Source organism: Heteronotia binoei, chromosome 1 (assembly GCF_032191835.1).
Source record: "Heteronotia binoei isolate CCM8104 ecotype False Entrance Well chromosome 1, APGP_CSIRO_Hbin_v1, whole genome shotgun sequence".
NCBI classification, from domain to species: Eukaryota; Metazoa; Chordata; class Lepidosauria; order Squamata; family Gekkonidae; genus Heteronotia; species Heteronotia binoei.
In genome coordinates this window covers 244,016,526-244,040,139 of record NC_083223.1, presented here as the reverse complement: position 1 = coordinate 244,040,139, position 23,614 = coordinate 244,016,526, and the positions used below count along the sequence as shown (strand labels likewise).

General features: G+C 47.8%; 1 protein-coding gene across 1 annotated transcript in view; it reads right to left on the bottom strand.

Annotated features, from left to right (window-relative positions):
• Positions 1-919: 919 nt before the first annotated feature.
• The window catches only part of LOC132579740 (uncharacterized), a 75,021-nt gene continuing 52,326 nt past the window's right edge, over positions 920-23,614 (bottom strand). The window contains exons 5-6 of the mRNA XM_060250373.1: positions 5,547-6,289; positions 920-2,707 (exon numbers count right to left, since the gene is read on the bottom strand). Coding sequence (XP_060106356.1) covers positions 2,666-2,707; positions 5,547-6,289 — 785 coding nt within the window. The 3' untranslated portion in view covers positions 920-2,665. The remainder of the gene's footprint in view (positions 2,708-5,546; positions 6,290-23,614) is intronic.

The following is a 23,614-nucleotide window of genomic DNA, read 5'->3' as shown; positions in this document are numbered from 1 at the left end:
AGGCTCCACCCCACAAAATCTCCAGGTATTTCCCAATCCAGAGCTGGCAACCCTAAGCTGCAGTGCCTGTGCATACTTTCCCCACCCCCTCATGAGCCCTCTCACCACCTACTCTCATAGATGCTTACACTACTGGGCAGTGCACACAGCTGGGAACATGGATTGCCGTGTGCTTGTAAGTGTGCAATTAGGAGGAGGGGAGTTGCATGTCAGTGGCAGTGGGCCACACCAGAAGCCCTGGGCCCCAGCAGCTTCCCCACTTCAGGGTATGCTAATGCCTACCCTAACTGTGATCCTAGTGTGGTTGCAGACAGAAGCAGCTCTCTGAGCACAACTCAGGACTATGTCAAGCCCAAGTCAGACATTCAGAATGTCCATGGAGGTGGCTGAGGCCTACATGCCTGTGGCTTGAAGGCCCACCCACCATCGTCCCTTAAGGCCTGTGTTATTGTATATTGTATAAGGATATCCCAGGTTTTGAGTGGTTTCAAAACATCCCAAGGCAACAAGAGAACAAAAAACCTTACTGGTTACCAAAAAGCAACCATCCGCTGTTTCCTTTTAACTTTCTCATAACCTGTCTGGTCTCTAACTACCATATCCATTGCTCCACAACAGCCAAGCTCCCAGAAAGCATTGCAACCGATGGGCTACCCTGAGGCTCTAACTCTGAATGGTCTTCTTTTGTTTCCAGCCCCAAGGCCCGGCCAACAGCACATTAGCATAGCTTCCCCTTTGTTTCTGTACCAGAGAGATAGTAGCCAGCATTCAGCAAAGTGTGCAGTGTGTGCACGGGGAAATTGGGGCAGAAGACAATGCCCTCATTGATATTTTGTCTATTAGGGGAGGGAAGGGCAATGCAGGGGGTAGGAACTTAATGGGTTTATATTCGATTTCTAAAAGGCACTCATTGCAACAGTTGAAACTGATTTTTTTATTATGAAAAAGGATAACATTGAACCCCAAAATGTTAAGAGTTTCATACACATCTTATCTCAGTATGCTAAGATGAGGCAGCTTTAAGAATGCCATCTCCAGAAAGACCAATATAATTCTGCTTATGGCTGATAGTGGACACAACACCAAGGAAGGATCATCGTGATGCAGAAAGGATGATTGTGTGTGTAGTTTACTGAGATCTACAAGCTCGGGCCCTCTTGTAACATCTATTTTCTCACCATTGGCAAAATCCACCAGGAAGTTCTCCTGAGCCTGGGTCACTGAAAACAAATGGCAGAGATGCAAAAACAAAGCCATGTGTGTCCAGAACAGTGCTGCAAGGCAGGTTTCCAGACTGCCCATTTTACAGATGGGAACAGAGGTTAAGAATGTGGTTCAAATGAGACTAGAGTTCCGATCTCCAGCACTGTACCAAATATTGCTGCACCAACTCTATATCTGTGTTCACTTCATACAAAGCCTCATGATTAAGAATATATATATATTGGGCAAATACATACCAATAACATTGCTGATAATCAGTTTCTTTTAAATGGAAAATGTGCAGACCTTGTGACTGTGAGGCAAAGTTTGAGAGCATGGAAATATAAGCTTGAAGAGAACTCCCACTGGACAAAGCTCATGGATCCTGACTCTTTCCCATGCCTCCCCTCTTGAAAAGAAAGGCACTTCATTCTTTGGATCACTTTAGTGGCCAATGATTCTTCGTTTTCCACTTTCTCCAGTTTTATCTTTGCCCCCTCAAGTGGTGGACCAAGCAGAATTGCATACACACACATACAACCTGAAAATGTACTGAAAGTTACTGTTTTCAGTACTTCTTCCTATCACTTTATTTGCTATTTTTATGGCAAGATAAGAAGTTGATGTCTTCAGTGCTTTCTACCTCCTGAAGATCATACCTAGAATTATTTTCCCCAAATGTGCATGAATCTTATTGGCCATTCTCTAATGTAGGCACTCAGGCGAAGGGAGAGAAACCTTCTGGAATTCAGTCTGCTTTACATTTTACTCTCCTGAATACTTCAATAATATCCCCAGACTTCAACACTTCTAAATTTACAAAGCATTCTGCAATGATCTATCTGAATCAAGTTCAAAAGTGGATCCCACAAAGGTAATTTGTTCCAAATCCACTGCAGGAAAGACAGAGAGGGGACAAGGAAAATCTGGCAGATATGAATGTCTCCCATTAATAAGTCACAACTTTTAGAGAACAATGAAGTTACAGGTGCAGGGAGACAGTGTACTCCAGTGATCTGAGCATGTCAGAAAGTCATATTTCTTCTTGTTTTCCCTAATTTGCTTCAGATGTGCTGCTCTCTCAAGGAATTGCTGCCGAGCTGGCTCCCGCCTGCAGCCAGGAATAGCCTTATCCCCTCAAGACGAGCAGAATGCACAACATTGCCCCATCTCAAAGCAATTATCACATGCTAGGTGTGTATTTGATTCTGGCAGAAGAAGGGGGTACTTCTGTAAACACAGAAGAGTCACTATGTTGCATCATTTTGCAGAGCTGCCAGGATCCGATGCACCACCGCCTTTCTAGAATGGTCACCGGAGCCCCTCAGGGACCAGCAACAGAAAAGAGTCTGGCTCCTGGGATGCTTTTTTTTTGCACCAAATAAGGCTCTGTGCCCCCCTGCAAGGCCTAGAAAAAGCCTTGACCTAGGGTTGAACTTTGTCAGTTTCCCCGTGCCTTGGTTCATGCATCTGGTGGGGTTATGATGCTTGGCGTTTCACTTCCCTGTGGAAAGAGAGCAAGAAAGGCAATGAGAAAAGTGTGGTGTGAAGCTTCCTATCATGCCTGTTGATGGTTCTCCACTAGGGCACTGCAGACAGAACCTCTCAATTTTATTGTGCTCTTTATTTCTTATTCCCACCCCCCCAATACTTGCTTCTGGGCTCCATTGTTCAAACCCCCTGTGAGAATTTTGCTGAACTCTACAATTTGACAAACTTTCTAATATCTTCCCCCACAAAAAATGGTAAGATAACCAAAACATATGAAGCAGTCAGATGGAAATCTTCATCATGCCACTGTGACCACATAGGAGAAAGTAATTTAGAAAGTATGATGGGAGTAAGGTTTTATTATGACAATTATATTTCAAGAAGTATTTTAAGGTAGATGCTGAGTTGATATAATTTAGTATCACCTTCCGGTGATGTCAGGGGTGTGTGGCATATGCAAATGAGTTATTCAAATGAATTGTACTAAAGAGTTCCAGCATCTCTCTCTCCTACAGATTTAAAGGCACACGCACCCCTTAAAAAAGCAAGCTGTTCCTATGTGTCTTCTTAAGGCTTCCCAGGTGGAAAGTCACGTGGAGGTTGTTGGGGTGGGGCTTCTCTGCCCTGCTGGCCTGCTGGCTGGGGGCAAGAAAGAGCCTGCAAAACTGGGAGGTCCACTGTTGGGACCCAGGAATTGGCAAGCCTAATTTTATCTCATAACAACACCTCCCCCTGGTTAAGTACATTGGGTCAACAGAAAGTATCTGACCCAAGGTCCCTTAGCAAGCTTTCATGGCAGTGTGGCAACTCAAACCTGGGCCTTCTAGATCTTAGTACAACACTGACTACCATGTCATGCTTTAATTGGGAGCTGTACAGCAGCTTCTCTTACAGCACCCACCCATGTTGTCTGGTGGGTGTCCTTGGAACCAAGCCATGTGGAATGTATAATCAGTGTTGACCTCTATGCAAGTGTACAGACACAAACTGATACATAAATTCAGCGGTGAACGAAGGTCCCAGTTTCAGTTGCTGCTACCTCCAATCAAAAAGATCTTAGAGACTGGAAAGACCTACTATTTGCTAGAGATTCACTGCCATCCTACTGAACTAGATGGATCAGCTGTTGAACACCTTTTTATCTTGCCCTCCTTCGTCCAAGGAGCTCATGGTGATGCACATGGTTTTCACCTTTTTATCCTCACACAATACTGTGAGCTAGGTTTGGCTGAGAGAGAGTGACTTGACCAGTATCACACAGTGAGCTTTGAACCAGAATGTGAAACTCGGTCTCCCCCCCAGACCATCTCTAACCACCAAAAGTAAACACAAGGGAGTTCCCAAGCACCCCATCCATGTGAAGGGTGGGGACAGGCTTATATCCTTCACAGCTCACTGGGCTGATGAGCCCTACCCAGCACAGACAACAATCCCCCTTCTACTTCCTCAATAATAACTTAATTCTAAAATGAAAGACAGGTGATGAATGAAGAGCTCCTGATTGCAACAGCTCACTTTAACCCCTTTGGTTCACTTTAACCTTTGGATCACATATTGAATACCAATCAAATGAGGAGAAATCAGTTCAGGGATTGTTCTCCAAAGGCAAAGCAGGTATATATGCACACTACAACCTTTAACTGATTTAAATAGTCATTCCCTTTGTATTGATCCTAGGCCAAGTGCAGCCTCCAGCTTCCAGGAAAGCCTGTATTAAAGTAGCTACAGGGCCTATGTTTCCCAGGATTGCTTCTGTCCCTCTGATTGGGTGGGCAGCAGTTTTGGAGGGAAAACTTGCCCAGAGGGGTGGGGCCTGGGAAGAAACAATAAAAGGCCAGCTACAGAGGGAAGTGGGTTTTCTTTGGAAAGGCTAAACTGGAGACAGGCTGCAGCAGGAGGGATCCCTTACCCAAGGGATGGTGAGTCTATTTGGGGATTAGAGGAAGGGAATGTATAGCTAGTCACCTCAGGGCTTTTATTTCTTTGCACCAACCTTTACTGTTTTCACTGTTGCACTAAAAGTTTTTACAAATCACTTGTTGTTTTGAGCACTTACAATAAACTTGATATTGTTACAGCACCTGGGTCCTCATGTCTCTTTGGTCATGGATAGGTGTTTTTTAAGAAGGAAGACATGGGGGGGGGGGTGAGCTCTGGACCCTCCCAGACAGACCCTTACCAGAGTGGTGGCAGCCAGTAGAAGGCCCTTCCTGGTCCCCAGCTATGTGACACCCTCTTTCCCACAAAACTGGAGTTCGGGGAAGAAGTTAAGAATCCCTAACAGAATTTCCCATACTTAGTGAAACTAGATGGTGCAAGCTAGCCTGATCCTCATCAGATCTCAGAAGCTAAACAGGATCAGCTCTGGTTTGTATTTGGATGGGAGACCACTAAGGAAGTCCAGGGTTGCAACACAGTGGCAGGTAATGGCAAACCACTTCTGATCATCTCTTGCCTTGAAAGCTCTAAAAGGGTCACCCAAAGTTGGTTGCAACAATGGCATTTTCCACCACTACCTCCAGTGAATCTACAGTGCTGACTGTTATTTCTGGGTAAGTGGTGATAGCTAAAAGTTTATAATATACGTGGGGCCTTGTTAGAGTAGCTGTGACAAAATTCACACATGTATTTACATCATCTCTACAGTAAATCAATGGAAGCTGAATGTGTGAACTGTCTCCAAAGAAAAGCATTACATTTTGACTTAGTGTAAAGAGATAGGAAGCTTCCTATCTGTGATGGCAATTTACATAAGTAACAGATTGCTTGATGATGCCCCTTCTCCCCTGTAACCAACGTGCATGTGTGAACCAGCTCCCTTGGGGGTCCAGCATGACAGCTAATCAGCCTACCTGCATCTCCAGTTCAATGCTTTCATAGAGATCATCAAAATGTTTTTCCGGGATGGGTGGCGGTTCTTCCTCTCCTTCTTCTGTAGGCTTGTCATGGTTTGCCGGCTGACACTGCTGCTCTGTCTTGGGTTTTTTGCACACTCGAGCATACATTGCCCGTAGCTTCTTTTCTATTTCAGAGTCAGATTCAGTAGGAGCATCTCGTTCACATGTCAATTCCTGCAGCTGCAGATGTGACTCATTGTTCTCGAGGGTCACTGTCAATAGTACTGATGCATCACCAGACTGTGAATGCATGCCCTTTACCTCTGCAGTTCTGCTCTCTTTCCCGCCAGATTCTGCTAACCCCACTGTAGCACAGCTTGAGCTCTTGGATAGCAAGCCAGAGCTTTCCTGCCCTTTTGACCAGTCCTCAGAAAACAATTTCCTTTCTTCATCTGTGATGCTTTCATAAACTTGGCCATCCATGCATGGATTCAGAGGCTCTGTTCTGGATATGTCTTCTTCCTCCCGTGGAATCATGGGGAGCTTCCTGAACTGCAAGGAGCCTGGGACGGTTGCATTCAAACATAATGCTTGCAGACCCAAACTTATCGGATGTTCTAGATCTGTCATTTCGGGGTTCCCTCTCTTTTGGTGATTTGGGTTTGTCATGCCTGGATGTTTTGGAGAGTTTTCTGGCAGAGAGTATGCGATGCAACCATTTGTTTGGCTCTCACCTGAGTTACTGGACAAAGAATGACCTGTTGAGAAAAACTTCATTTTAACTGTGTGTTAGTTTGAGCTCTTGGTGGGGAAAATAGATTTGGGAAATGTGACTCCAATTTTATAAACCCTAAAGGTATTTTATAAATAAAATGCCTGTCTCCTACAGATTTAAAGGCACACACACCCCTTCAAAAAAGCAAGCTGTTAAATTAATAAATTGATCGCCCACCCCGGCTCACGCCAGGCTCTGAGTGATTTACAACATATATAAACATACAAATTAATATACAATTAAAACAGCATATAACTTAATTAAAATTATAAAACTCAGATGGTGACCTATAGGTTTTTCTATACCCTGCCCTTCACTTGGAGTCTTAGAGCAGTTTACAATCTTCTTTCCCTTCCTCTTCCCACAACAGACACCCTGTGAGGTAGATGGGGCTCAGAGAGCTCTAATACAAACCACTCTTGAGAGAACAGCTCTGACAGGACTTATGATTGACCCAAGGTCACACCAGCAGCTGCATGTGGAGGAGTGGGAAATCAAACCTGGTTCTCCCAGAGGCTCGTAACCACTACACCATGCTCTTAACCACTACACCAAATATGCCTCTGCAACAAATAATATCCATCTATTTCCCAGGATAAAACAACAGCCAGCAATACACTACTGAAGCCTTCCAAAAGTGAGGCAGAAGGGCTAACCCTGCTCTTACAGCTATGATCAAAGGTTGGTTCCAAACTACAGACCACCAGCCGCCAAGGGCCTTGTCAAATAGGGTTGTCTAGCAACCAGCAGGAAACCAAGTGGGGTGGGGAAGTGGCTGTCAGTGAAAGTGTGATGTCACTTCTGGGGAAACCCCAAAGGGATGTTATGCCTCTCTAAGAACTGGTGGAAATATATATATAGGCATGGGGAATCATTCTAAGATAGTAACCACCTGAAGTAGCAGAGTCACCTCTGACCACCTCTGAATTCTACCACTATTTCAAGCACGATAGCATCACACCAAAAAACAGAACCAGACAGAAATCCAGTGGCACTTTTAAGATGTACCAAATTTAAGTTTCTAATTAAGCATAAGTTTTTGTGAGTCAGAACTCACTTCATCAGATACATGAAGTACACCTCAATAGCAGATATGTTTATATTCAAGGCTGCAAGCAACAGAAAGTCAGGAGTGAGGAGGAGATTGTATACAGAGATCAGTTTGAAACAATAACCAAAGAGAATTCAATCCATTCAGGGTGGATGAGGATGGGCAAAGTGGAATAAACACAGAATCAAATGTGCTATGGAAGACAATAAGCAGAACTAATTAACATCTGTAAATGATGAATCCTGCTTAATGATAGTCTAGCAACCCTGGGGTAATGGGTGGTGGTAGAGTCTTTACATGAATCTGGGAGTGCACTTTTCCTGACCCTCCCAAGGTCCACCTCAGCATGCTGTCTTTAAATCATGAGCTGCAGTTCAGAGTGGTGTGTGTGTGTTGTTCTGATTTTTTTTGTAGCTGTGCAACCATCTAAGACTAGCATTAAAGTGGGGGGGGGGGTACATGCAGGAGGTTCTGGGGGGAAAAGAGCATACTAGCATTGCAGGAGCAATCTGAATGGCTACAGTGATCACTGGAAGGGCTAGGAGGCATAGTTGTGGGAAAGGGAGGGACAGAAAATCAGCTAGTGTCTGCAAAAATAGCCATCTCTAACCATCACAAGAAGGAAAGCTGCTTTTGATCCCCTCGGTTCCCATTCGCATTTTCTGCAAAGCAAACTATTGTTAGCAGATTCCACCAAGTGACAGGCAGCCTGCCCCTCCCAAATTAGACAGCGTTCCCACACCCTGTTTGTTTCCTTGCCTAGTAATTCATGCTGCACGCAGCACAGGTGAGATTTACTTATGGGGCTGAGTTTGGGACATTTCTGTAGCTCCCAACTCCCCAGCATCCAGGTGCATTTGGTCAAATGCCAATTCACGCAATAAAGTTGTTGCTTTTGTTAAGCATTGAAGCTAAGCAGGTTCCAGTTCTGTTTGCAGAGGAGACGTCAGTTGTCTGGTCTGCCAAGGATACCTGTCAAGCAGGTTCTTGCTCTTAATGATCAAATAAGAGCACCACTGTGGTCTAGTACAGGAGTATTCAAGCTTTCTATACCCGGGACACACCTTTAACACCCAGGCATCAACATGGGACCCAGTGACCTTGAAAACAGCAAGAATAAAAAAGTTAACTCAATAGGAACTCATAATTCAGGAAGTAGGACTATCCAGCTCCTCCTCTTCCTGTCACATGTCATGTGGTAGCATCCTGCCACATGCTTGCATGGATCCTCTGCTGATGTCCAAAGTTACAGGTAGGTCTGGGGTCTGGAAAGTTTCAAGACCACTATGATATAGTGATCAGAGTATGTTGCGTCACCCTCTGCCAAAACAAATCCTGATTTGTCATGATGTCTTTGTATTATTTACTTTACTTACAAATATTATTTCACAAAGCGTAAAATAGTAGAAACAAAACAGACATTCCTAAAGCAAGCATAAGAACATAAGAGAAGCCATGATGGATCAGGCCAATGGCCCATCCAGTCCAACACTCTGTGTCACACAGTGGCCACACAAACTGTGGCTAATAGCTACTGATGGACCGCTGCTCCATATTTTTATCTAACCCCCTCTTGAAGCTGGCTATGCTTGTAGCTGCCACCACCTCCTGTGGCAGTGAATTCATGTGTTAATCACCCTTTGGGTGAAGAAGTACTTCCTTTTATCCGTTCTAACCCAACTGCTCAGCAATTTCATTGAGTGCCCATGAGTTCTCGTATTGTGAGAATGGGAGAAAAGTACTTCTTTCTCTACCTTCTCCATCCCATGCATAATCTTGTAAACCTCTGTCATGTCACCCCACAGTCGACGTTTCTCCAAGCTAAAGAGCCCCAAGTGTTTTAACCTTTCTTCATAGGAAAAGTGTTCCAACCCTTTAATCATTCTAGTTGCCCTTTTCTGGACTTCTTCCAATGCTATAATATTCTTTTTGTGGTGCGGTGACCAGAATTGCACACAGTATTCCAAATGAGACTGCACCATCGATTTATACAGGGGCATTATGATACTGGCTGATTTGTTTTCAGTTCCCTTCCTAATAATTCCCAGCATGGCGTTGGCCTTTTTTATTGCAATCGCAAACTGTCTTGACATTTTCAGTGAGTTATCTACCACGACCCCAAGATCTCTCTCTTGGTCAGTCTCTGCCAGTTCACACCCCATCAACTTGTATTTGTAGCTGGGATTCTTGGCCCCAATGTGCATTACTTTGCACTTGGCCACAATGAACCTCATCTGCCACGTTGACGCCCACTCACCCAGCCTCAACAGATCCCTTTGGAGTTCCTCACAATCCTCTCTGGTTCTTACCACCCTGAACAATTTAGTGTCATCTGCAAACTTGGCCACTTCACTGCTCACTCTCAACTCCAAATCATTTATGAACAAGTTAAAGAGCATGGGGCCCAGTACTGAGCCCTGCGACACTCCACTGCTTACTGTCCTCCACTGCGAAGACTGCCCATTTATACTCACTCTCTGCTTTCTATTAATTAGTCAGTTTTTGATCCACAAGAGGACCTGTCCTTTTACTCCATGACTCTCAAGCTTACTAAGGAGCCTTTGATGAGGAACTTTATCAAAAGTTTTCTGTAAGTCAAGGTAAACAATATCTATCGGATCTCCTTTGTCCACATGTTTGTTCACCCCCTCAAAGAAGTTAACAGGTTAGTGAGGCAAGATCTTCCCTTACAGAACCCATGCTGTAAGATCCCAGTAGAGCACTGGAGAGCTATTTCTGCCGCATCCTAAAGGTGAACCCCAGTTTCAGTGTGGAACAGTTGTTAAACTAGTTGGGCTGAGGCAGGGCTTTTTTGGAGCAGGAATGCAGTTCCAGCTGGCTTGGCATCGGGTGGGGGGGGAGGTGTGTGTGGCCTAATATGCAAATTAGTTCCTGCTGGGCTTTTTCTACAAAAAAAGTCCTGTGAGAAACAATAGTGGTGCCAGGGGGGGTGGCCTAATATGCAAATTAGTTCCTGCTGGGATTTTTCTACAAAAAGGCCCTGTGACATCAGGGAGTGTGGCCTAATATGCAAAAGCTCCGGGCTGAGGAGACCCATGTGCAAACCCCCTAATTACCACGAAACTTACTAGGTGACCTTGCACCAGGCATTCAGTCATATCCTAGCCTTCCTCATTGGATTGTTGTGAAGATAAAAGGGAGGAGGGAAGACCCATATTTGCTCTGGAGGAACGCCAGGATATAAATACATTAAATAAATAAATAAAATTGCACTTAACAACAATATGCTCTCTCAGCTTCCATCTGTCCACCTGTCGAAAACTGTAAGCTAGCTGTTCCTCTGCTTCCTCAAGATCCTATTCTGAACAGAGATCCCCAGCTATTGTGACACCATCTCCTAGCCTTTCGTTCTCATTTGTGCCCTATTGGCCTACCATATTACGTTATTAATCACAGCTCATCAACAAAGAAGTGGTTAACCGGTGGCTGTAACTATATTTTGTTTGTGTATTGTTGGGGAAGAGACTAATCTGTTGTTCTTCTACAGGAACTTCTAGTTTGAAAGCATTATGAAAAAAAAATGAAATAATTAAAAAGATCCCCATAGAGAACTGCAGTATTCTGTAGTGTCATATCTGGGAAAGGGAAGTACTACTGCTGGAATCAAAAATGGTTGGTCTTTAAGGTGCCACAGGACTGATTTTGCTGTGACAGACTAACTTGGCAGCCCTGACCACACAGCTGGTAAACCAACCTGGGTTATAGGAGTGCACAACTGTTGTGCAGAAACACAGGGCTTTTTTGTAGCAGGAACTCCTTTGCATATTAGGCTACACCCCCCTGATGTAACCAATCATCCTGGAACTTACAGAGCTCTTCTTACAGGGCCTACTGTAAGCTCTTGGAGTATTGGCTACATCAGGGGTGTGTGGCCTAATATGAAAGGAGTTCCTGCTACAAAAAAAAAAGCCCTGCAATAACAGTGATACTATCCCTCACCAGTTTTCTTATTATAGCCCTGACAAGCATCTTCAATTCTCTGCCCCAGAACTTCAGCCTTCCCCACAGTACAAAGTACTCCAGAGGCAGCCAGAGGTCTTCAAGAGACTGTCAGCAGGCAAGATGGGCCTATCAGTCAGAAGACCCACCGCCTCCATTCTGCCTGTTGCAGAAGCAGCTGGGGTGTGGGATGTGGGGGAGCATCAGGAAAGCAGAGAGGCTCTTCCCTTGGGAAACTGCATAAATCAATGGAAAGCTTTATACGTAAAGCCGTGAGGTATAGCAGCTGTGGAACATATGAACCAGCCTTATATGGAGCCAGACTCTTCCAGGGCTCAGGAAGACTGGGAAACCAATACCCACAACTCAGAAAATCCTTTCTTTACTCCTTGAAATAGGAAAGACTCTCTGTGGTTAATTCAGCAGTGAAAGACATGTACCCTGCACCTATTCAGGGACAATTTTTGTCTGTTCTTTCTTGAGAGGCAGTATGGTGTAATGGTTAGAGTGTCAGATAAGGATCTGTGAGACCAGGATTCAAATTCTCACTCTGTCCCAGGAGATCACCAGGTGATCTTGTGTCATTCTCTTTTCACCTATGACTTTTTCACAGCACTGGCTGGCTTCTAACTGGGGCAATGAAAACTCAGACAGCTCAATTAAAATTTAACCATTGAATTAAGGCCCCTGCCAGCATATGTATTTTATGCAGGCCTCAGATTCAGCGGGAGCTTACAGGAGCACAGCTCTTGAACCTTTCTGACAGTTCTACCTCCTCCTTCCCACCTTGTCCAATGAATAGTAGGTGCAGCTGCATAACAGTCCCTGGATGAGCTCCACCACCTTTTTTTCTACAAAACGACCCCTAATTTTATGTATTCATTTACTGCATTGATACTTTGCCTTTCTACCAAAAGTGGCTTCCCTGGTCTTGTCTCCTCCACTTTACCCTCACAATAACCCTATGAAATGGGTTGGCTGAGTGTTTAACTGGCCCAAGGTCACCCAGCAAGCTTCCCTGGCAGACTGCAGATTCAAACTGGGGCCTCCCAGTCCCAGATGCTAGTCCAACACTCTAACCTTTACACCACTGCTCTTTATGTGCTGCTCTCAATGCAGTGTGTGCACATGGGGGGGGGGGCAGAATCTGTTGCAGTGATGTGCACAGCAGACCACAGCAGTATGTGATGTTTTGGAATGGCTTAACTTAAGTTTCAGCTGGCTTGGACTGCGTTGCATCCAGTTGAAAGGAAGCAGTGGCCTGCCAGCACTTTGAGAAGGGATATGCGCTTGGAGATTTCCAGTGCAAATATAGAGCTGGGCGGGGGGGGGATCCTATTGACATTTTTTCAAATATTTCAGACAATATTCAGGATTTCTTGGAATACCAAAAACTGGGTCCCCCCAAAATTCCAGAAATTTTTCGGAACATCCAAGAATATTTGAGACTAGCATATTAAGGTTTTTCTTCAATTTTATAGTGGGTTTGTGTTAGTCTTTTGCCAGGTCTGGCTGGCTGCTTTAGTACTGGCTTGCCAGGTTGGGTTGGCTTGGATTCTCAGTTTGACATTGGTTCTGTTGGTCTTGCAACAGCATCCCTTGGTTAAGTTGGTTTGGCCTGAATTCTCTGGTTTGACATTGGTTGCATTGGGCTTGTTGGTTCTGTCTGCATCTGGAGACTTTTGGCCAGTGGTTGGTTCCTGTGTGTTTGGCTATTAGCTTTGTTGTCCTGGAGAATACATGCCATTTTTCTCCATAGGAAACAATGGAGAAACAAGCTGGGTGACTGGGGGCCTAAAGAGCTGGGCACCTTGGTCCAATTATCTTGACACTTGAGGTCCTTAGTAGACAGGCAAGAGTGGGTTCTCTGAAAATTTGGTGTCATTGCTAGAAAATAGCGACTCCAGCCTTCTGGAAATAATCCCCCACAGGGAATAATGGACGCATTTCAGAATTCCCTCCAAAAACACAAAACAACCTAGATTCAGAATTCTGAAACAGTACCAGGGGACCTGAATGATAGAGAACAGTACTGATGCCCTTGGAAGTTTGTCTGGTGAGTGGGGGAAGTATTTGTGAAGTTCCTACATTGTACATGGGTTTGGACTAGGTGACCCTGAAGGTCCCTTCCAACTCTATGTTTCTATGACACTTGAATTTTTAAAAATACTGATTTTTTTCAAGTTTTGAGGGGATGTAAGGGCACATGAAGCTGCCTTGTACTGAATCAGAGCATCAGTCCATTGAGGTCAGTATTGCTGACTCAGACTGGCAGCAGCTCTCCAGGGTCTCAGGCTGAGGTCTTTCACATCACCTGCTGCTCAGTCCTTTCAGCTGAAGATGCTGGGGACTGAACCTGGGGCCTTTGGGGGCCTGCTGCATGCCAAACAGATGCTCTGCCACTGAGCCACAACCCCTCCTCAACTCTTCCACAGGGCCACACTATATTCCCCACTAGGCTTATTCCAGCATCAGAGCACTTTTCCCCCAGACGCTTCTGTCCAATTTCACACAAGCTGCCACAGGGCTGCAACTTGCTCTGCCTCTTTCCCACAGCAAGCAAGATCCTTTGAAAGCTGGTTTCTGCCTGCCACAGTTGCAGCCCTGTGGCAACTTGTGCAAAATCGGATGGAAACATCGGGGGTAAAAGAGTTCCGTCACCAGAACAAGCCCAGTGGGGAATTGGTCTGTTATGTCTTGAGACGAAAGCTAATGCATCGCATAGCGATCGCTACAGAGGCGACCAGGGGGAAACCCACTGGTCCCCGGATGTAGCTCGCTAGACGCCCCGCCCACCAAGATCTGTGGCGGGAAGCTTAAATGGCCAGGATTGGACAGGTCAGACTGGGGGCAGTTCCGGGGAATGTATATAAGCGGGACCCGGCCCGTGTGCTCTCTCTCTTGTAATGTACCACCGATTAAAGCATGTTGCCTTCAACCCGTCTCGTCACTCAGTACATTACAGTGGCGACAAGGATGGGATCCTAGCCAGGTAACTCCCAAAGAGGGACTTCGCGGACCTGGCCGGAGACGAGGAAGGCACACCGTCTAGGGAGACGGAAGCACCCGCCGCCCCAGCCACCATGGCTAACCCGGGCAGAACAACAGGTTATCTCAAAGAGTTCAACCCCGCTAAACTGGAGAGGTGGGAGACCTACACGGAGCGGGTCGATTGCTACCTTTGAGCAAACATGATAACGGATGACAGCCGTAAGAGAGATGTGCTCCTGAGCGTCTGCAGTGAGGCCACATTCGAGATCGCCAAGGGTCTCTCGGCCCCCGCGAGGATCACGGAGAAGACGTACGAGAAGATAGTATGACTCCTCACTAGGCACTTCTTGCCCCAAGCCTCAATCATCGCCCGCCGATTCATCTTCCACAAGAGGGGCCAAGAGGTGAGAGAGACGGCAGCCAAATACCTGGCCGCTCTCCACCAAATTGCGGGAAACTGTAGCTTCGAGAAGCTAGAGGAGGCCCTGAGGGACCGTTTCGCCTGGGGCCTGAGGGACGAAAGACTACAACAAAAGCTCTTTGCAAAGGAAGAGCTCACCCTCCAAGGCGCCTTCAACGAGGCCACCGCGTTTCAGAGAGCCGCTAAAGCTTTCCACAACCCGCGGACAGAAGCCGTCCACCAGGAGGAGATGGCGCAGAGCCACCCAGAGGAAGAGGAGACACACCAGCTACGCCACCAACCAGGGATGGGGCTGAGAGCGACCCAGTGGCCACAAGCGACCGAGAAACCAGCCACCACCAAGTGCGCCAGCTGCGGGGACCCACACGAGCGTCAGGACTGCCCCATCACAACGTGGACTGCAGGAACTGTGGGAAAATGGGCCACATCGCGCGGGCTTGCCGGGCCAAGGCCACCCACAGACGCCAGTCCATCAACCAAGACTCGACCGAGGACTACTCGACCGCCTCGACCAGCCTGCAGGTAATTTACTTGCCCAGCAATACCCCCGACAAGGTCAAAGTATCGATCAGGATCGAGGGCAGCCTCTGCCTGATGGAACTGGACTCGAGCTCCTCCATCTCCATAATTTGGGAGGAGTGTCTAAGAAAACTGTGCCCACGTTGTTTGTTCATACTACGGGACTTCCAAAAGAACCCCGTACAGATTCTGGGATGGGCCACAGTGAGGGTGGAGTTTAAGAGCTTTAGGAGGAATCTGGATATACTTGTGGTCAAACACCAGCTCACCACACTGCTGGGCCTGGCCTGGTTTCGACCATTGGGGATTCAGATCATGGGGGTGCAGTAGCTGGGGACGCAGGGGTTCGAGCACGTGTGCCGGGAATTCCCAGAGGTGTTTGATGGGGCCCTAGGGTGCTACAAGGGCCCTCCCATATCCTTACCCCTTGACCCCCATGTGCGACTGATACGGCTGAAGGCCAGCCGGGTCCCGTTCGCTCTGAAGCCCAAAACTGAAACAGAGCTGGACTGTCTCACAGGCCGGTTTCCTACGCCACATGGGAAACCCCGATAGTTACCCCGGTGAAGCCAAATGGGGACATGCGCATATGTGCCGATTACAAGTGCACCATAAACAAGGCACTACAAGACAACCCATACCCCGTTCCAGTAGTCAGCCACATTTTGGCAGCACTAGCGGGGTCTAAAATTTTTGGGAAGCTGGACTTGGCCCAGGCGTACCAGCAGCTCCCAGTGGACGCCAAGATGGCGGAAGCCCAGACCACAGTGACCCACAGGGGAGCGTTTAGGGTGCGGCGGTTGCAATTTGGGGTGAGTGTGGCTCTGGGGGTCTTTCAGAGCCTGATGGATTCTCTCCTCAAAGGGATCCCCTGGGTGCAACCATTTTTCGATGACGTTTTGATCGCCGCACCAGACGCGAAGGAGTTCAGCAACCGTCTGCGGGAGGTACTCCGCCAATTCCAGGCAGCCGGACTGAAAATTAAGTGGGAAAAGTGTTCCCTCAGGGTGCCGAGGGTGGAGTTCTTGGGGTTTGTGGTGCAGGGATCCACCCAATGGCCAACAAGACCAAGGCCATAGTGGATGCCCCGGCCCCCATGTGCAAGGTGGAGCTACAAAGTTTCTTGGGGTTATTAAATTTTTATCATTCATTTTTGCCCCACAAAGCAGCCATAGCAGAACCCCTCCATAGGCTCCTTGACAAAAACGCCCCGTGGGTCTAGGGAAAAAAGCAGGCAGCCGCTTTTCAGGCGGTCAAGGGGCTCCTCGTATTCAATAACGTGCTCCACCATTTTGATGAAGCCCTGCCGGTGATCTTAGCATGTGATGCATCACCGTATGGGGTGGGCACCGTCCTGGGTAACCAACTCCTGGATGGGAGGGAGGTCCCGGTAGCCTATTACTCCAGGACCATGACCCCCGCAGAGCACAACTATGCCCAGATTGATAAGGAGGCATTAGCAATCGTGGTGGGGGTGCAGAAATTCAATGACTACTTGTACGGTAGACGTTTTACTATCGCCACTGACCACAAGCCGCTCCTGGGACTCCTCGCCGCAGACCGCCAGACGCCACAGATTCTGTCGCAGTGCGTCTTGCAGTGGAATCAGTTCCTAAACTCTTATACGTATGCCCTGGTCCACCGCCCGGGCAAAGCGATGGGAAATGCAGACGCCCTCAGTCGCCTGCCGCTGCCCTCCATGGATCCGGCCCCAGCCCACCATGTGATGCTCATTGAAACGCTACCGGAGAGACCCCTCCACGCCGCCGAGGTAGCAAAGGCCACGGGACAGGACAAAATACTCGCGTGGGTTCTTGACTGGGTGGGGAGGGGATGGCCCGAGGGAAAACAGGGCGAAGAATTCAGGGGATTCACAACACACAGGGAAGAACTGTCCACTCACAAGGATTGTCTTCTCTGGGGAAGCAGGGTGGTGGTTCCCCTCCCCCCCGTTGCGGAAACAAGTGCTGGAGGCCCTACACGAAACTCATCCAGGGATTGTACGGATGAAGGCCCTAGCACGCAGCTATGTATGGTGGCCGGGGATGGACGAAGAGATCAAGGGGTGGGTTCGAAGGTGCCAGGCCTGCCAGGAGTCCAGGCCCGAACCACCCAGCGCCCCTGTCCACCAATGGGAAGCACATAGGAGGCTGTGGTCTAGGTTACACATTGACTTTGCGGGGCCATTTCAGGGCCAAACATTTTTCATTCTGGTGGACACTTACACCAAGTGGCTGGAGGTTATCCCCATAGCTTCAACCTCAACAGCGGCGGCGGTCCGGGCGTTGCGCAGGGTCCTTTGCATGCACAAAATTCCCGACACCATCGTCTCGGATAATGGGACCGCGTTCATCTCCCGGGAATTCCGGGAGTTCTTGCAGAGGTATCTAATACAATACATACGGTCCGCCCCCTTCCATCCGGCCACCAACAGCCAAGCGGAGCGGATGATGCGCACCACAAAAGAGGCCCTGGGATGCATAGTGCAGGGGGACTGGGACCACCTCCTGGCTGCCTTCTTATTTAACAATAGAATCACCCCCAACCCAGTCACCGGGGTGAGCCCAGCCGAGTTGTTAATGGGGAGGAAGCTGATCACAAGGTTAGACTGGCTGCATCCAGACCAGGCCACCGACCTCCGCAACTCCCCCGAGATCAGGGAGGCCGCTAGGGGGTTCTTCCCTGGCGATCCGGTGTACACAATGAACTATGCACATGGCCCCGAGTGGGTAGCGGGCCGGGTGCTGTGAGTGACCGGGTCCTGCCACTACGACGTCTCAACGGAGGGGGGTCAAATCCTGCAGAGGCATATAAATCAGATGTGCCACCGCACCTTGCCAGAAGAGCTGGCCATAGTAAGGAACAGGGATGAACCAACAGCCGCACTCACACCGAGAGATACCCCATCCATGCCGACCGCTCCAACAGCACGGGCAGAAGTGCAGCACCATGCTGGGGGCAACCCCCCAGGAGTAGGGGCACCAGAAGACCAACAGGTGGCAGACCGCCCTATGCCGGCGGTACCCCCACGCGGGGAAACCGCCGCCCCATCCGCCACAGCAGCCGCAGCCTTGTCTGACCCGGTGGTAACTACAAGGAGGTCGACCAGGGAACGCAAGGCCCCAGTATACTTGCAAGACTGTGTCCTGAACTAGGGCAGGGAGTGTTATGTCTTGAGACGAAAGCTAATGCACCGCATGGCGATCGCTACAGAGGCAACCAGGGGGAAACCCACTGGTCCCCAGATGTAGCTCGCTAGACGCCCCGCCCACCAAGATCTGTGGCGGGAAGCTTAAATGGCCAGGATTGGACTGGTCAGACTGGGGGCAGTTCCAGGGAATGTATATAAGCGGGACCCGGCCCACGTGCTCTCTCTCTTGTAATGTACCACCGAATAAAGCATGTTGCCTTCAACCTGTCTCGTCACTCAGTACATTACATGGTCTAAGACTCCACCAGAGCCTGAAGATCTCTAACTTTGCTGTTCTTCAGTGCAATCCTAATGACATTTTCTTGGGAGTAAGACCCATTGAATAAACTGTAGTAGAATTCAGAGTAGACCTGCTTAGGATTCCTAAGTCACCTTTCTCCTTCTGTTCATATCAAAAAATGTTTTCCCTGTGCATGGGAACACCCTGCCAGAACAGAAGGCCTACATGTTCTCTCCAATCTATATGACACATTGTTCCTGGGTCCATTCCCACCAGTGCAAATAGGTTTCTCCAGTGTGGCAGTTCCCTGGGGCTCTTTCAGTTGGGGAAAACAGTGCTGGGTGGGGCTAGGCTGAAGCCCCTTCTTTCTGTGTACCACAATCCCCCATCAGAATTGGCTCACATAGTACTCAAGAATCTTCTCTGCCTGGAACACCCTAATTCCTCACTTTTCTGCAGAGCCTTTAACTCCTCCATCTTTATAACCACCACAATTGAAATGAAACCTAATCCCATATGCATGCATTCACTCCCAGCTGAGAGCCAGCTTGGTGTAGTGTTTAAGAGTGGCAGACTCTAATCTGAAGAACCAGGTTTGATTCCCCACTCCTCCACCTGCAGCTACTGGGCAACCTTGAGTTGGCCACAGTTCTGTCAGAGCTGTTCCTCTCAAAAGCAGTTTCTGTCAGAGTTCTCTCAGCCCCACCTACCTCACAGAGTGCCTGTTGTGGGGAGAAGAAGGGAAGGTGGTTGTAAGCCACTCTGAGTGAATGGTGGGGCATAAATCCAATCTCCTCCTCCCTTCCCTTACCTCTTCCTTCCTTCTACTCTCTTTCTTCCCCTCCCAGATTATCAGAAGTGATGCTGTAAACTCGTTGAGCAGAAACCTCATTCTTTCACTTCTACTCTTCTGTAGACTGTCATGTATGTTGAAGTGGGTGAAACAAACAACAAGAACAATGACTACTACCTCTGTTGGAACAAGAAACATAGAAACCATCAAGCTAGAAAGGTCATCTAGTCCAACCCCTTGCACAATGCAGGAAATTCACAGCTACCTCCCCGCCCCTCCCCCAGTGACCCCTGCTCTATGCCCAAAGGAAGGCAAAGAAACTCTCCAGGATCCCCAAACCAGTCTGGCCTGGAGGAAAATTATTTCCAAACCCCATTGTGTCCCCCCCCCCCCCAAAAAAGGACCATGATTCTTGCAGAAGGAAAGGGCTGCTTTTCTCCAGCCCCAAAACATTATTTTGTCCATGGGGTCGCAAAGAGTTGACTCGACTGTGTGACTGAACAACAACAAAACATTATTGCTCAGAGTCTTCTATCCTTCCCTGCAGCCAGAGTGGGAAGTCATGTCAACATAGAGTGCTCTGTCCTGGCCAGAGTAGTTTGCCATGAACTGGCTGCTGTTGTAACTCTCAAACTGTCCTGGCACCTTCTCAGCGGCTCAGGCCGTTCACAAGGAAACCACAATGACTCATCCGACTCAGCAGAACTCTGCTGTTTGGGTGCCCGAATCTGCACACAGCCCATGTCTGTGCACACACACCCCCTCCCTGCCCCAAGCAAACACCACAACCCCAGTCTCCCATTTCCTCTTCTATTCTCTGCTGTGGCTCACATTCCCAAGGAGCTGGGGAAATAAACCAGGGTGCTAAGTGTGTATTCACACCGCCAGTTTAGTGCTGGAAATACAGCTGGCCATGACCCTGCTGTTGCAGCAGGGCTCCTTCTTGGCCGACAGCGGTTTGGTGTTAAGTTACTGCCGGAATAATCCACTGCCCCGAGGGAAAAATCAGCTGCAAAGAAAGAAATGCGGTCAGTACTGGGGAACAGTTAACTCTTCCTCTAAGAGTGTCTGCTGCTGCAACAAACTCTGCAACTGAAAGAGCCAGGCAAAGTGCTCTTTTTCGAAGCAATGGCTGTCATCTGCTTTCACTCAATGCAAGATCGGGTAAGGGTCAAAGCAGAACCAGGTTTTAAGAGTTCCCTGTTCCAGGGTTACTATGTGGAAGATCTATGAAGCAAAGGGAAGGTTAAAGTAAGCCTCCTGAGAGTGAACTGAAACACTGGCCAAAGCCAGTAGGACAATCCAGCAGCCAGAAGGAAAAGAAGGCTATTCCAAGAGTTGGGAAGGAAGACCCAACTATCTCCTCAGCACAGCTTCAGACACTCAGGGCGTTTTCGCACTGACCTTCAAGTGGCGCGACCACCCTCTTCACACCGGAGGATCTGCCCGGATTTCGCACAAGAAGCGCCGGCGCACCCAAAAGAGCCGGCTACTTCCGTCGCGAAACCCGCTCAAACGTTTTCCTGCTTCTTGGCGGTTTCCGTTTGAGCGGGTTTCGCGACGGAAGTAGCCGGCTCTTTTGGGTGCGCTGGCGCTTCTTGTGCGAAATCCGGGCAGATCCTCCGGTGTGAAGAGGGTGGTCGCGCTACTTGAAGGTCAGTGCGAAAACGCCCTCAGTGTCATCACTACATTTGGGACTGAGCTCTGGTTTGTGTTATATTCAGTTGCCCGAATAGCTGAGATTAGCCTCAAGCTTGGAAACTAAACAGGCCATGGTTAGTATTTGGACGGGAGACCATCAAAGAAAACCAGGGCTGATCTGCAGAGAAAAGCAATGGCAAACCACCACCTCTTTCTTTGAAAACCTCATGAGGGTCGCCATAAACTGGTTGTGACTTGATGGCACACTAATAATAATAATAATAATAATTTTTGCAAATCAGACTGTGAAGCCCTTGGGGGGAGAGAAATTTTTCTGGAGAAAAAACTGCTGTGAATACACTCTGGGGCACTGGGACAGAAAGGCATATAATAAGCAAGTAAATCAATTATACAAAAACCTGGCAGGACAAAAAGAATTAGAACACGGAGACACTAAGGCTGGGGAAGGAGGAAAGCCAAGATCCAACGAGACCTGAAACTTCAGCACAAGGAAAATTAAACACAAGTTGGGATCTTGAGACTTTCAGAGAATAATGCTCTTTTGGGGCTTTTCTGCATTTTTTGTCAGTTCTATCCCCATACAACTTTAGTTAGTCCCCTGATTTTTGCACATATTTTTGTGCCTTTCCTTTTCATTTTGGTTTTCCCCCCCAGTTCCCCCCCCCTGCTCTTTTGAGACCACTTACCCCAGTGTTTTTCTGGAAGCTGATTTTGAATCAGCTTTTTCCTTGTGAGGAATGTTTCTGTTGGTTTTCTTTGCCCCACCCACTCCCACTCACCTCCAGTCCACCATTTGAGGATTGGGCTGTCATGGTCAAACCACTCCCTCTTTTCCACCCCACCTTGAAGATGTTTCATTTCTTTTTCTTTTAAACAGCACTAAAATATAATTATATTGCTGAAGTGTGGTAACAATAGGCTTAGGAGGTTCTCTGAATTCCCAGCTTTCATTAAAAGAAAAAAGTAAGTCTCCAGATTCTTCCTTTGCAGAGACAGTTATTTCTATGTGAAGGAGGAAACTTAAAATGAAAGCTGAGAATTCAGAGAACAATGTTCCAGCAATATAGTGATATTTTAGTGTTCTTTTTTTAAAAAAAAAAGATACCACCAATGACACCATCAATGATCACAGCACTCTCTCCTGAAAATCTTCATTACTGAAGGCATGTGTAGGAGAAATTAAACTGACTTCACAACTGTGAAAATGCACAGGAAGGGCAGACATACAGAAAAACTGTGCCCAAACTGATTCCAAGGCTTGTGGAGCAACTCCCAAGAAAATCAGGAGTTAAGTTGAGGATGTAGAAAAGTCCTAGTTCAGGAAGGCAAAAGGGAGATAGGGTTTCCTGGTGTTTATAACAGGCCTCTTGCTATTTGCCTACAAATAGGGCTGATACTGGAAATGTGCACCCAAAGAAGCTTCTGACTGGGCTTAGCGAAACATTACATTATCCTTGTGGCTTTGTTGGGTCAACTACAAGGACTTTTGAGCAGATGAACCTAGTGAGTTCCATGCCCAGACCTCAATTCCCAAGGGCACAGAGGACCAATTTAAGCGAAGACCATGGTGAGTGAGGAACAGGAACAGGGGTGAGGGGCTTAAGCCCTCTCCAGTGCTTCCTTCCTGATCTGACATAGCCCCATAGACCTGCTATTTGCCCCACTGGGGAAATGTATGTGTAGCAATAAGTCCTTGAAAGATTCCTAGTGGGGCAAATAATGGCTTCCCAGGGCAGCCTGTCAGAAAAACTTTGCAGGTGAGAAGGCTTAGACTGTTTCTGCACATATGCCATAGTCCCCTATCTGAATCAGGCCTGCATGCACAGGGGAACTACACAGAACCTGTAAGACCCATCTGATCAAAAGTCCTTGCAATGAACTCAAGGAGACCATGAGAATGAGATAATGTATAGTTACTCCAAGTCCGGAGTACAAAGAGATGGGACAGCCTATTTTTATCTACATTCTGATGACATTGCTGTGCTTGGATTGGAAAGCTAACTGCTAAGAAATATGAGGTAGGTACTTGTATTTCTCTGGGGCATTCCTGGCTACAAGGATCAGTTCCCCTGGATGAAGTGGAGAGTGGAGCATTATACCCTGCTGAGGTCCTTCCCTTCCCTTCCCTTAAACTCCACCCTCCCCAGGCTCCACCACCCCCCCCCCCCCCCACAAATCTCCAAGAATTTCCCAGCCTAGATAGAGTTGGCAACTCTAAAAGTTGCAACTCATCAAGTAGTAATGTCATATAAGACCTGCCTCAAGCTGGAACTGACTTCTTCCATGAGCCCATTTTCTCTGGACACTAAAGCCTTTTGTGGCATTGTGAGGCAGAGGAGTTAAGTGATTCCCCACCCCCACCCCAGACTTCCTCTGCAAACAGAGGGATAAAGATCATCCAAGTCTGAACATTCTACACAGGGGGGGAAGGGAAGGGGAGGGGAGGAGGAAATATGAAAAGAAATCCCTTTCTCGTTTCG